Source organism: Neopelma chrysocephalum, unplaced genomic scaffold (assembly GCF_003984885.1).
Source record: "Neopelma chrysocephalum unplaced genomic scaffold, ASM398488v2 Primary Assembly neopelma1_163, whole genome shotgun sequence".
In the NCBI taxonomy this organism is placed as follows: domain Eukaryota; kingdom Metazoa; phylum Chordata; class Aves; order Passeriformes; family Pipridae; genus Neopelma; species Neopelma chrysocephalum.
Window position 1 is genome coordinate 1 of NW_020897825.1, and position 12,041 is coordinate 12,041.

At 57.8% G+C, this 12,041-nt stretch overlaps 2 protein-coding genes across 2 annotated transcripts in view; both read right to left on the reverse strand.

The window, feature by feature from the left end:
- Positions 1-6: 6 nt before the first annotated feature.
- Positions 7-4,342, reverse strand: LOC113976429 (the record flags this gene model as incomplete). Its single annotated transcript, XM_027701575.1, has 2 exons — positions 1,027-4,342; positions 7-961 (listed from the first exon to the last, which is right to left on the reverse strand). Coding segments are annotated over exons 1-2 (988 nt in total), but the record flags the coding sequence as incomplete, so codon positions are not given.
- TET3 (tet methylcytosine dioxygenase 3) overlaps positions 4,285-12,041 on the reverse strand; it is a 24,736-nt gene continuing 16,979 nt past the window's right edge. Inside the window, exons 3-10 of the mRNA XM_027701573.1 lie at positions 10,923-11,013; positions 9,942-10,035; positions 9,287-9,495; positions 8,152-8,302; positions 7,622-7,711; positions 7,385-7,522; positions 6,528-6,864; positions 4,285-6,108 (exon numbers count right to left, since the gene is read on the reverse strand). Of these exons, the coding sequence (XP_027557374.1) occupies positions 4,373-6,108; positions 6,528-6,864; positions 7,385-7,522; positions 7,622-7,711; positions 8,152-8,302; positions 9,287-9,495; positions 9,942-10,035; positions 10,923-11,013 (2,846 nt within the window). The 3' untranslated portion in view covers positions 4,285-4,372. The remainder of the gene's footprint in view (positions 6,109-6,527; positions 6,865-7,384; positions 7,523-7,621; positions 7,712-8,151; positions 8,303-9,286; positions 9,496-9,941; positions 10,036-10,922; positions 11,014-12,041) is intronic.

Sequence of the window (12,041 nt, forward strand, 5' to 3'; positions counted from 1 at the left end):
CCATGCACCATGTCCGAGCACCGCGGTCAAGCACCGTGTCCACACCCTCTGACTGAGCACCGTGTCCACACATGGTGTCAGAGCACCGCGGTCGAGCACCAGGTTCACACACCATGGTCAGGCACCGAGTCCATGCACCAAGTCCAAGCACCAAGCAGAGCACCATGTCCACGCACCACGTCTGAGCACCGCAGCCACGCATCATGTCCACAGCGCATGGCTGAGCACCGTGCCCGAGCACCATATCCATGCACCATGGCCATGACGTGGGCAAGCACCGTGCCCGAGCACCATGTCCATGCACCAAGTCCAAGCACCACAGCAGAGCACCGTGTCCGTGCACTGCGTCTGAACACCGTGGTCGAGCACCATGTCCACACACCACGTCCCTGCACATCCACACAGCCTGTCCGAGCATGGTGCCTGCACACTGTGTCCATGGGGTGTGGACGAGCACCGTGCCCCGAGCACCGTGTCCACACACCACGTCCAAGCACCACAGCAGAGCACCACGCCCGAGCACCACGTCCATGATGTGTGGCTGAGCATTGTGTCCAAGCACCGTGTCCGAGCACCACGTCCACACACCCTGTCCTAGCACCACACCCAAGCACCACGTCCACGATGTGTGACCATGTCCACGCACCATGTCTGAACACCAAGTCAGAGCACCACGTTCACATGCCGTGTCCGTGATGCCCGGCCGAGCACCGTGCCCAAGCACCATGTCCAAGCACCACACCCGAGCACCACATCCACGATGTGTGACTGTGCTTGAGCACCATGTCCACGTGCCATGTCCGAGCACCGCGGCCAAGCACCACATCCAAGCACTGTGTCCACGCACCACGTCTGAGCACCACGTCCCCGATGTGTGACTGATCACCATGTCCAAGCACCATGTCCACGTGCCACGCCCCCGATGCGTGACTGACCACCGTGCCCGAGGCACCACGTCCACGGCGTGTGGCCAAACACCACGTCTGAGCACCATGTCCGCACACCACGACTGACCACCGCATCCACAGTGTGTGACCAAACACTGTGTCCCAGCACCATGTCCCCAGTGTGTGACTGACCACCATGCCCGAGCACTACACCCACGGTGCGTGGCCAAACACCACGTCTCAGCACCGTGTCCACACACCATGACCGAGCACCGCTGAGCACCGAGATCACACCTCTGACCAAACCCTACACCCACATACATCTGAGCACCTCATCCCACCACCACACCGGCTCCGCAGGGAACGGCTCCACCACGACCCCGGGACACCTCGGACATGGCAAAACTCCGGTTTGCATCAACCCAACCGGCTCCCGGCACACCTTGAGCTGTCGCTCCGGAAAGGTAAACTTCCTTCTCAACGACATTGCTTTATTTTTTTATATCTTGGTTCCTTAGTTTCATATATACATTAGTAGCACCTCAGCGAGATGGAATCAGGCAGAAGCGTGATACAGTTTGTTAAAACACCATAGCACCGTTTGTATTACAAGATTTCATTTAATAAAAATATGCCTTATAGAGCCCACAAAGCGTACTCCAGTATTAAAAGGAAAAATCAGCAATTGAGGCACCTCAGGGATTCTGGTTTCCTTCTCCTTCCCACGCCTCATCCCGAGAGCATCGGGACGGGGGGACCCGAAATGCACCCCTCGTTTCCCGCCTGCGGCGGGATGGAAGAAGCCGGTTGGGGCTCCCCGTGCCGAGCTCTCCCCGGGGTTTCCACCATGGGTTTTGTTCTAGCACCATTGTGGCCACGACCTGCTGCAAAACGAGGTCCCCACATCCCATTCCGAAGCGATTAAAAACGTTCCTTCCCCCCTCGAACTCCGTGACCCCCGTGGCTTCGGTGCGGGCGGGATGAGCGCGGCCGCCAGGGCGGGTAAAGGGAAAGATTTTGCTTGGAAACAGCCTCTCAGCAGCAAGGGGTAAAAGAGCTGTGCATAGATTTTGAGTTTTGTGTAGAAGTCTGAAGCGTGCGAATTTGTAATGACTGAGAGTTGAGGTAGGTTAGACGTTATGTAGTGTAAAAACGTGAGACTGCAGCAGTTCTCGCTCCCCCCGACCCGCGGCGCCGGCAGCTCCCGCTCCCCCCAGAGCCAACGGACCGACCCCCCTCCCTGCACCAAAAACACCTCCAAGGAAGCAGGACTTAGACAGGTTACACGGACCATCGCCTTCTCCGAACGCTCCTTCTCCCCCCCACGCTCCAGGCGAAGCTCCAAGGCACCCTCGCCGCGCCAGCCAGAGACAAACCCCCGGCGATGCCGACGGGGCCGGCACCCGAATCCGGCCCCACATCAGCCGGGTCCCTTCTCCCCCCTCCCAGCCACACGGCGGGTCCCCCGCTGGAACGGGCATCACTAAAATCCGACTTGCCGTCGACTCTTACAATCCTGATATGCTATTGGGTATTTATAAGAAAAGCGGGAATAGCTCGTTGAGTTTCCTTGTCAAATATACGCGACTTTACAGATTACGGTTAAAAAAACGAACAAAAAAAAAAAAATTCATTAATGATGAAGGACGGACAAAGCATGTTAAATATTCTGCCAGTATTTACAGTTCTCCCACGATAATCTTGTTTAAAACATACTGCTTCAAGTTGGGGGGGGTGGGAGGGGAGGGGAGAGGGAAGAAGGGGAGTTGTTTGCTTTTTTTTTTTAAGTTTCGCTTTTTAAATCTAGGTGAAAGTGCTTTTAAAAAAATTCTTTCCCTATGTACAGGTTTAAAATCAGACCACGTAAATGTTCAGGCTGTTTTTTACCAAGATCCTGCTGATCCGTGTCCCGTGCGCGGGGAAGGAGGGTGACAGTAAACACGAGGTGGTTCCCGCACGGTGACGGCGTCGGCGCTGCCTCGCTGGCTCTTCCAAAAGGCACCTCAAAGTGCAAAAGCAACAACCCCCCTGGGGACGCCGGGAACCCAGATCGGGCTGTGCCGCGCTCCTGGGGAGCTCTCCCACCCCTCCATCCGGGCACGGCTCCAGCGTCGGGCGGGAAGTCTCGATGGAGATTGTTCCAAAAGCACCACGCGGCTGTCGTCGTCATCGTTGCTGGGTTGTTCAGTTGGGTTTGGGTGGTTTTTTTGCGGGAAGAACGGTGATCCGTAGGAAGGAGGGATGGCACCCGGGGAGAGTAAAGAGCACCGAGCCCCGGCGGCGCTGGGGCCGCTACACCGGCTTGCCGGCACCGGCAGGGAAGGCGGACCCGGCGGGGTTTGGCCCAGCCAAGTCTTCGGGATTCGCTCTTCCCGGAGCCGATCGCGCAGAGAAAGTCCCCCGGAGACGGAAAGCACCAGACTTTAGCAACAGTGATGTACAGAGAGCAACACTCGCTATTCACAGTTTGGGGTTGGTTTGTGGTTTTTTTTTTCCTGTTTTTTTTGTATTTTTTTGTTTATGTTTCTTTGTCTTGTCAGCTCCTTTGGAGATGCTGCCGCCACCGCCACTGCTCGCCCTGGGGCTGTCGGCAAAGGAGCCACAAGTCCGAGCCCGAGCACGGCCCCCCCAGCAGCAGCATTCCCAGCCCGGACGTGTCCTGAGGTCTCCGGTGCCAGGAAAGACGCTGGCCTGCTCCATCCCGGTGGAGCCGATCCCGCTGGAGGAGGAGCCGAGTGAAGACGTGCCACCCCGGGATGTCCCACTTGTTCGTGGGCTCCCATTGCTGTAAGAAAGGGCTCCTCGAGCTGCAAAATAAGTATTTTTAGGTCCTTTAGGAATAAAAATAATCGGCTGTTCAGCGTGTCTGGCTGACGGTAAAGCACATGATCCCGATAGCCTCAGAGCTGCAGGGAGTCACCTCTTGCCTTTAAGCTGGTTTGGTGTTCAGGTTGGTTTGGATTTGTGTTCAGGGTGGGTTTTTTCCACATTGGCTTCTCTTTCGAAGATCGGCTTCGTCGTCGTCATCGGAGTAAAAAATCAAATCAAATCAAATCCGACAAATAGGCTTTTCCTTTAAGTGGAATTAAAAACCTCTCCTCGTGAAAGGACGCTAGGAAATTCATCTGAGGCTAGATTAAAAAACATGGAGATATAAATAGGAGATTACCTAAAATCATCAAACAGCATCGTTCCTCCTGGGTGTTTTTTTTACCCAGTTTTGCTTGGTATGCCAACTCCTCACCGGGCGCAGCTCTTTGACAGCGCACGCCCGCGCCGGCTCCGCGCGTCGGGTTCGCTTCCTATGGGTTGGATATTTTTTTTTTTTTTTGTGGTGTGGCTGTTGTGTTTTGCTTCGCTTTTGTCTCTTTATTTTTTATTTTTTTCTTCTCCCCACGCCCGAGGAGAAAGCACCACGAAGCAACGCCGGGCACCGGCACTGCCGAGGGTTGAGGTAAGATGGGGCCACGGCGGTTGCGCCCGTCTCAGATCCAGCGGCTGTAGGGGCCTGTCACCTTGGTGTAGGCGTAGGAGGACACAGTGATGGCGGAGTTGGTGGGGATGGCCACCGCCTGCCGCGTGGGGACCGAGTCCCTCCTCTCCTTGCTGGGCGCCTCGGTCGCCAAAGCACCGCCCCACTTGCGCTTCTTGGCGAAGGCTTTGGCGTCCGGCGGCAGACCCAGGCGCGCCGCCTCCTCCTGCCGGGCCCGCGCCCGCTCTGCCAGCTGCTTCATCTTGGCCTCCCACAGCGCCAGGCCGTGGTTGGGCTGGTTCAAGTTCTTGTGTTGGTAGAAGACGAGGGAGATGCGGGTGGGGTGGCAGCGGTTGGGTTTCTTCAGCGGAGTGGTGGCATGGAGCTCGCGGCGGGCACACTCAATGAGGATGGAGCCGTGGGCAGGCGCCACGGCCACGCCGCCGATGTTTTCGTCCAGGAAGTTGTGCTCGCTGTCCGACCACTCCTCCTCCTCTTCTTCCTCCTCCTCCTCCTCCTCTTCCTCCTCCTCCTTCACCGCCTTCTCTGACAGATCCTCCTCCAAGCCAAAGGGGTCCCATGGCTTGTCCCGGCGGGGCCCGGCTGCCCCCTTCTCGCCCAACGCTGCCTCCCACGGCTTCTCCGGCAGCCCTGGGCTGGGCGCCGGCGTCCTGCGCTCCTCCACCTTCACGGAGCCCCACGGCTCCTCGGGGAAGCTGGGCAGCCCCGGCAGAGCCGAGCTGAAGCCCAGTGAGCCCAGCAGGCTGGGGGTGCCCGTGCTGGCCAGCGCTGCCTCCCCGAGCTTGCAGGGGCTCCACGGCTTCGGCAGCAATCCCGACCCGCGCGCCGGCGCCGCTGCCGGCTCTCCTGCCGCCAGGACGTTGGGCCACTGCTTCTCCGGTGGCGGCAGGCGCGCGGTGGCGTCGAAGGCGCTCAGCTTCTCCCGCCCGCCTGCTCCTGGCACCAGCGCACCCCACGAGCCCTCGCCCGTGTTAGTCCTCTCGGGGGAAGACGTGCCCCGTGGAGCCTTGAAGGGGCTCCAGCGCTGCTCCGGCGCCGCGCCGTGTGCCGGGATGGCCGGCAGCGTCAGATCGGCGCCGGGCACGGCCGCTGCACCAGGAAGGGGCTCGATGGCGGGCGGAGGGTCCGGAGGCTCCTGCTTGATGGGGCGGCTGCCGAAACAGTTCTGTGCAAAGGACGGTGCCTCCTCTGAGCCTGGGTTAGTCCTGTGTGCCCCGGCAGCCGCCGCTTTCTGCTGGCTGGCGTAGCGGTTGGCCCGCTCGTAGGTGCGCTGGTGGTGGTTCTTGCTCCGCATGCCATGCGGGACAGGCTCAGGGAAGTTGGTGTTCCCGTAGGTGTGGTTGAGGTTCTCCTGCAGCACCGAGACGTCGGGCTTCTTCTCGTAGCCATTGCTCACCCACGTGCTCCCGCCCCGCTCGGGCGCCCCGTAGTTGAGGAACTGCGAGGGGAACACGTGGTTGCTGGAAAAGCCGTAATACCCGAAGGAGGGAAGCGCGAACTTGGAGTGAAACCCGTTCACGGAAGGCAGATTGGGCTGTGCATAGTAGGAATGGTAAGAGTAAACACTGTTCATGCTGTAGGGGTCGGAGGGCCGGCAGCTGCCCAGCACCGAGTAGCTCTCCACCACCGCATTGCCGTTGTACTTGAAGGTGTTGTAATGGCTCTGGGGTTCCACCTTGATGGAAGGTTTCAGCGGCTGCGGGGGGATCCCGCTTTTCAAGGCCATACCTGCGGGACAGCACACACAGCCCCTGTGACCTGCTGGCTGAGGGAGCCACCAGAGGGGAGCGACAACCCTGAAACACTCGGCCAGGCTCGGGAATCCCACGGAGCACGGAGGTTGGGGTTGGCATTGCCCAGCGTTGCCCGGGATTCACACCCATGCTGAGCGCTGCAGAGAGAGCTCCCACCGCTCCACGGCACAGGGAAAAACCCAGGTGCCATGGAAAAGCCATCCATGCCATCCGGATAGGCAGGACAACTGGGGACTCGGTGGCTCAAGAAGGAGCATCCAAAATTAGAGGGGAGCACCCCGAAAACCCCACCAGCCCATCTCACCACACCAGCCCATCCAACCATACCCCAATCCCCTCACACACTTCCTGGCCGGCTTGGGGGTGGCAGGACCTCACCTGTGCCCCCGTTACCTGCGTTTGGCTGGAGCGTGGGGAGCTCCAGCACTTCCTGCTTGATCTTCTCCGGCGTCATCAGCTTCTCCTTCTGCAGCTTCTTCTTCTCCGCGGCGGCTTTCCTGGCCTCCAGCTGCCTCTGCCGGCAGGACTTGGCAGGTTCAGGCAGCTTGCGGACCTCGCGCGGGAAGGAGGTGAGCACCTGGATGGCCCCGCTGCCCACCTTGGCGTTTTGGTTCTCCTCGCTGCCGAACTCATCCGTGCTGGACATCTTGTAGAGGGGCAGGACGTGCAGCTGCTCGTCCTCGGGGATTTTGCCCACCACGCGATTGTCTTCCTTGGTCAGCGTGCAGACCTGGGGGGGCGGGTGCTGTCAGCGGGGTGCTGAGGGATGTGGTCTGTGCTGGATGGGCCAAACCTCCTCCTTATTCCCCCATCAACATGAATCCACACCAGCCTGGCATCCCCTCCGCTCTGGTCCCCAGCTGGCACATGGAAACCTCCCGTGGGTTGGACAAAAGCAAATGCTGGTCCCTGTTAGCACCTGAGTCTGGTTGGGGTGGCTTCGGCACCCACAGACCTGAGGTGTCATTTGAGGTGTCACACCAAGGACCTGGAGCCAGGCAGGGAGGACAGAATATGCTGAGCTGGAAGGGACCCACAAAGATAATCAAGTCCAACTCAGCCCTGCACAGGACACCTCCAAAATCCCACCATGTGCCTGAGAGTGTTGTCCAAACACTACTTAAACTCCACCAGGCTTGGTGCTGTGACCACTGCCCTGGGGTAGGACAACTGGGGACCCAGTGGCTCAGAAAGGAGCATCCCAAACTGGGGTGGGAGCACCCCAAACCCCCCCCCCAGTGCCTGCTTACCACCGTGCAGCCGTTGTAGAGGTTGTGCTGGTCCTTGTGAGCGTGGGCACAGAAGTCCATACACGCTGTCACCCCCGAGAACGGCCTCCCCTCCTTCAGGCCCAGCCGGCAGTCGATCGCTACATCCTCGTTGGTGACCTGGTGGAAGGAGGAGAGGGCTCTGGTTATCCAAAATCTCCCAAACACCAGCACCTGGAACCCATTCGTGTTGCCAGGGGGACAAGGGGGTGGCAGTACCTGGTTTTGGTAGGCTTGTGGCGCCAGCCTCTTGTAAAGCGGGGCAACCTCGGTGGCCAAGTCCTGAAAGCTTCTCCGCAGCAGCTCTTCCTGTGGCAGGGAAAGCAGGAGGATGTCACTCAGGGGTTTTGGAATGGAATCAGGGACAGAGCCTACAGACACCACACAGCACCCAACCCTTCCCACCATGTCCAGCATAAAGCACGTGGCTTAAATTCCTGATGAAGATCTGGCTGTTCAGCCTCCAGCCTCTGCACCTGTCGTGCTTTTGCTCACTCGACCCATCAGCCCTTTGGCTTCTTCCTTGGAGCTTCTACAGGGACCCCATTTGTGCCACCTTTCTTTTCCCCATCTCCCTAATCCATCAAAAATTCTGCAAGGAACCCTATCTTCAGGATTCACAGGGAATCCTATTTTCAGGCTTCGCAAGGAATCCTACTTTCAGGCTGGAAAACCTGGAGCTGAAGGTGAAGGAGGTCCAAACCCACCCCCCCTCCCCAGTGCCGTCCCACTCCAGCCCCCTCACCCACCTCTTTGGGATTGTCTCCCACCAGCCTGAACTTGCGGGGGGTTTTGCTCCGGGCGTATTTGCAGCCGTTGAAGTACATGCTCCAGGAGCAGCCGAAGGAGAAGGAAGCACCACAGGTGTTGGGGTCCTTGCCTTGGCAGGCACAGGTCCGGCTGGGAGGGAGGGACACCATGAGGAACATCAGCCTGGTGACAGCAGCTCTGGGAAGAGCAGGGACCCCACATCCCATTCCCACCCCATCCTATCCTGTCCTGTCCCATTTAATTAATCATAATCCATATAAATTAATTATAAATAGTGTGTTATTCTGAAATCACTCTTGGCATTTAGCAAAGCTGTTGTGAGTTACTTTTGTGGGAACACAGCTTAGGAAAAGCAGTGAAACTTGAAGTTTTGATAAATTAACCCTGATGTGTTTCAATGAACCAAAGCCTGGGACACAAACATGGATTGTTGAAATTGGACATCTGGAATGCAGAATTTAAGGACCACAAAGATATTCTGCAGAGAGCAGAAGATAAAGAGACTAACAAAGGCTCAGTACGTGTGTTGGTAAGTCCCTGCCAGAGGAAAAAAGATACTGAAGATACTAAAAGGAGTAAAAATATGGACTAATTAGCATAAAAAGTAAGAAATCAATAATCAACAGAGAATACTAATTAATGAAAGAGAATTATGTAATTTAGAACCAATGAACATTAATTTCACTGTTTGCTAAAAATGTATAAACAGGTATGAAGTTTTGAATCAGTGTCGGTGTGGAGGCCGGGATTTTGTTGGTCACACACAAAGGGAACAAGAGACAGGACAAGAGGGAACGGCCTCAAGTTGTGCCAGGGGAAGTTTAGATTGAATCCCTTCACTGAGAGGGTGGTCATGTATTGGAATGGGCTGCCCAGGGAGGGGGTGGAGTCACCACCCCTGGAAGTGTTCAGAAAATGTGTGGATGTGGCACTCAGAGACACTTGGTTAGTGCTGAACACAGTGGTGGTGCTGGACTTGATGACCTTGATGATCTTTTCCAATCTTAATGATTCTGAGATTCTGAAACCTCCTGGCCAAGAATAAAGCACCGCCTTGCTCCCTAACACTGAAATCCCAATGATCTCAGGGGATTTGGCAGCAGTGGCACTTACTCGTCGTTGAGGCCGCAGCGGCGGCTCGTGGGGTTGCCGTACTTGGTGAGGGTGTCGGTGAGCTCCTGGTACAGGGTGTCCCCCAGGGTCCTGGGGATGCCCTCCCAGGCCAGGATGAGGATGATGATCACGGCGTTCTGGCAGTGGTGCCCGGCCCGGTGCCGCACCAGGCACAGCAGCTTCTCCTCCTGGTTGTGTCTGCGAATCACCTGGAAAACAAAGGGGCCAACTCAACAAACACCACTCCAAAAACACCTCCTGGGATGGGGGAACCCAGCAGTAGGTCCCGGATTCTTTCTGTGGGGACATGGGGGGGCCAAGTCAATAAATACCACTCCATCAACCACCTCCTGGGATGGGGAGGACTCCAAAAGTGAGTCCTGGCTGCTTTCTGTGGGGATGTGGGTGTCCCATGGTTGTGTTCACCCCCATGGGCTTTGGGGTGTAGGCAATGGACATGCTGAGGGTGGGAATCCCCACGGAGCTTCCCTGGGGGTGGACACAGCTCTTGCCTCCTCTTTGCCAGCCACAACCTGACCATCCCACCCTTACCCACTGCAACCACCGCCGGTGGAGGACCTCCTTGTGTCCAGGAAAGGGGGCAGGAGCACTGGGGGGCTCCAAGGGGGGACAGGAGCGGGGCACAGGCACTCACCCACTTGGCGATGGGGCAGCCCCGGGAGCTCTTGCCCTCCTTCCCGGTGTAGATGACCTTCTCGATGCGGATGGCTTTGCCCTTCTCACCGTACCTGCCAGGAACAGCCATCAGCCCCACTCGTCCACCCCAACACCCAGGAGACCCCCCAGCCACCCTCATGAGCCCTTCAGAAGCCCCCACTCACAGGACCCCTCTCGCCCTTGCAGGACCCTGGTCACCCCCACTTGCCCTCATGGGGTCCCTCACAGACCCTCATTTGCCCTCACAGGACCCCTCAAAAGCCCCAGTTTTCCCTCATGGGTCCCATTCACCCTCACGAGACCCCACTCATCTTCAGGAGCCCCTTCATGGGTCTCCATTCACCCCCACAAGCCCACACCAACCCTCATGGGTCCCCACTCACCCTCCTGGGTCTCCATTCTCCCTCACAGGGCCCCACTCATGCCCTCAGCCCCCTCATGGGTCCTCACTCACACTCATGGGACCCCTCACTCTCTCAAGCCTCCACTCACCCTGATAGGACCCCATAGGTTCCCACTCGCCCTCACAAGCCCCACTCACCCTCACAAGCCCCCTCACAGGATCCTACTTAGCCTCACAGGACCCTACTCACCCTCAGGAGCCCCCTCATGGGTCCCCATTCCCCCTTCCAAGCCCCCACTCACCATCACAGGACTCCACTCACCCTCATGGGACCCCTCATGGCCCCCCATTCGCTCTCAGGAGCCCCCACTCCCCCTGACAGGACCCCAGGGGTTCCCACTCACCTTCATAAGACCCCTCTCACCCAAATGGGACCCCTCATGGGTCCCCATTGCCCCTCACAAGCCCCCACTCCCCCACAGGGGACCCCTCATGGCCCCCCACTCGCTCTCAGGAGCCCCCACTCCCCCTGACAGGTCCCCACAGACCCCCACTCCCCCTCATGGCCCCCTGCCCTCTCAGCCCCCCAGGGATGGGATGGGAAAAGGTCCTCACCGCTCTTCCATGAGCTCCCTGATGGAGGCCACGGTGGGCCCCGAGCCCAGGTGGGTGTAATACGGCCCCTCGTCCTTCTCCACGATTTGCTCTGAAGACACAGGAGGGGGAGACCGAGATTTTGGGGTTTGCACCTCCACCAGCTGCTCCAAAGGATTCCAAACCCCCAAATTCCCTCAAACCAAACTCAAGGGTTCATCTCTCCGTCAGAGCATCAGAGAAGGGATTCATTAAACAGCCTGGCAGCTCTTCATCATTTTCTGCTCTGGAAGATGCTCCCAGCGCTAAAATGCCACTGGAAAACTTGGAAATGGGTGCTCAAACCCACCCCTGTTGGGGACCGAAAAACCTCCCTGAGCAGCCACAGCCCTTCCAAGCATCCCGGCAGTGACCACGGCTCCATCCTGGCTCAGGGGATTCGCTCCAGCCACCCCAGCTCTGGATTTGGATTCCAAATTCGATTGGACTCCAATTCCGAGATTCAGATTCCAAACCCCCTCCTCATCCCAGCCCCTGCTCACCACCTGGAGCACCCCTTTGGTCCTCCTCACAGGGACCAGCCTGGCTGGATGCTGCCAAAACCATCATGGGATAATTTGGGGGCTGAAAACTACTGGTGCTGCTCTAGGCTTTCCTGGAGGATTTGAGGATGTTCATGGGATGATCCAAGTTGACTCTGCAAGGAAGGAGCTGCAGTGCCAGGAAGAGGTGGAGGGATGCTGGGGCTATGGGAGAAGGATATAGGCTACCAAAGGATGCTGGGACTATGGGAGAAGGATGCTAGGACTGTGGGAGAAGGATGCTGAGGCTTCAGGAGGGTGCTGGAGGTAAGGGAGGACACTGGGGCTATGGGAGAAGAATGCTGGGGCTATGGAAGAAGGATAGTGGGGCTGCAAGAGGATGCTGAGGCTTCAGGAGAAGGACAGTGGGGCTAAGGGAGGATGCTGGGGCTCTGAGAGAATAATGCAAGGTACAAGAAAAGGATACGGGCTATGGGAGAAGCACACTGGGGCTACGAGAGAACAATGCTGGGACTATGGGAGAAAGACACTGGGACTATGGGAGAAGGATGCTGGGACTATGGGAGAAAGACACTGGGACTATGGGAGAAAGACACTG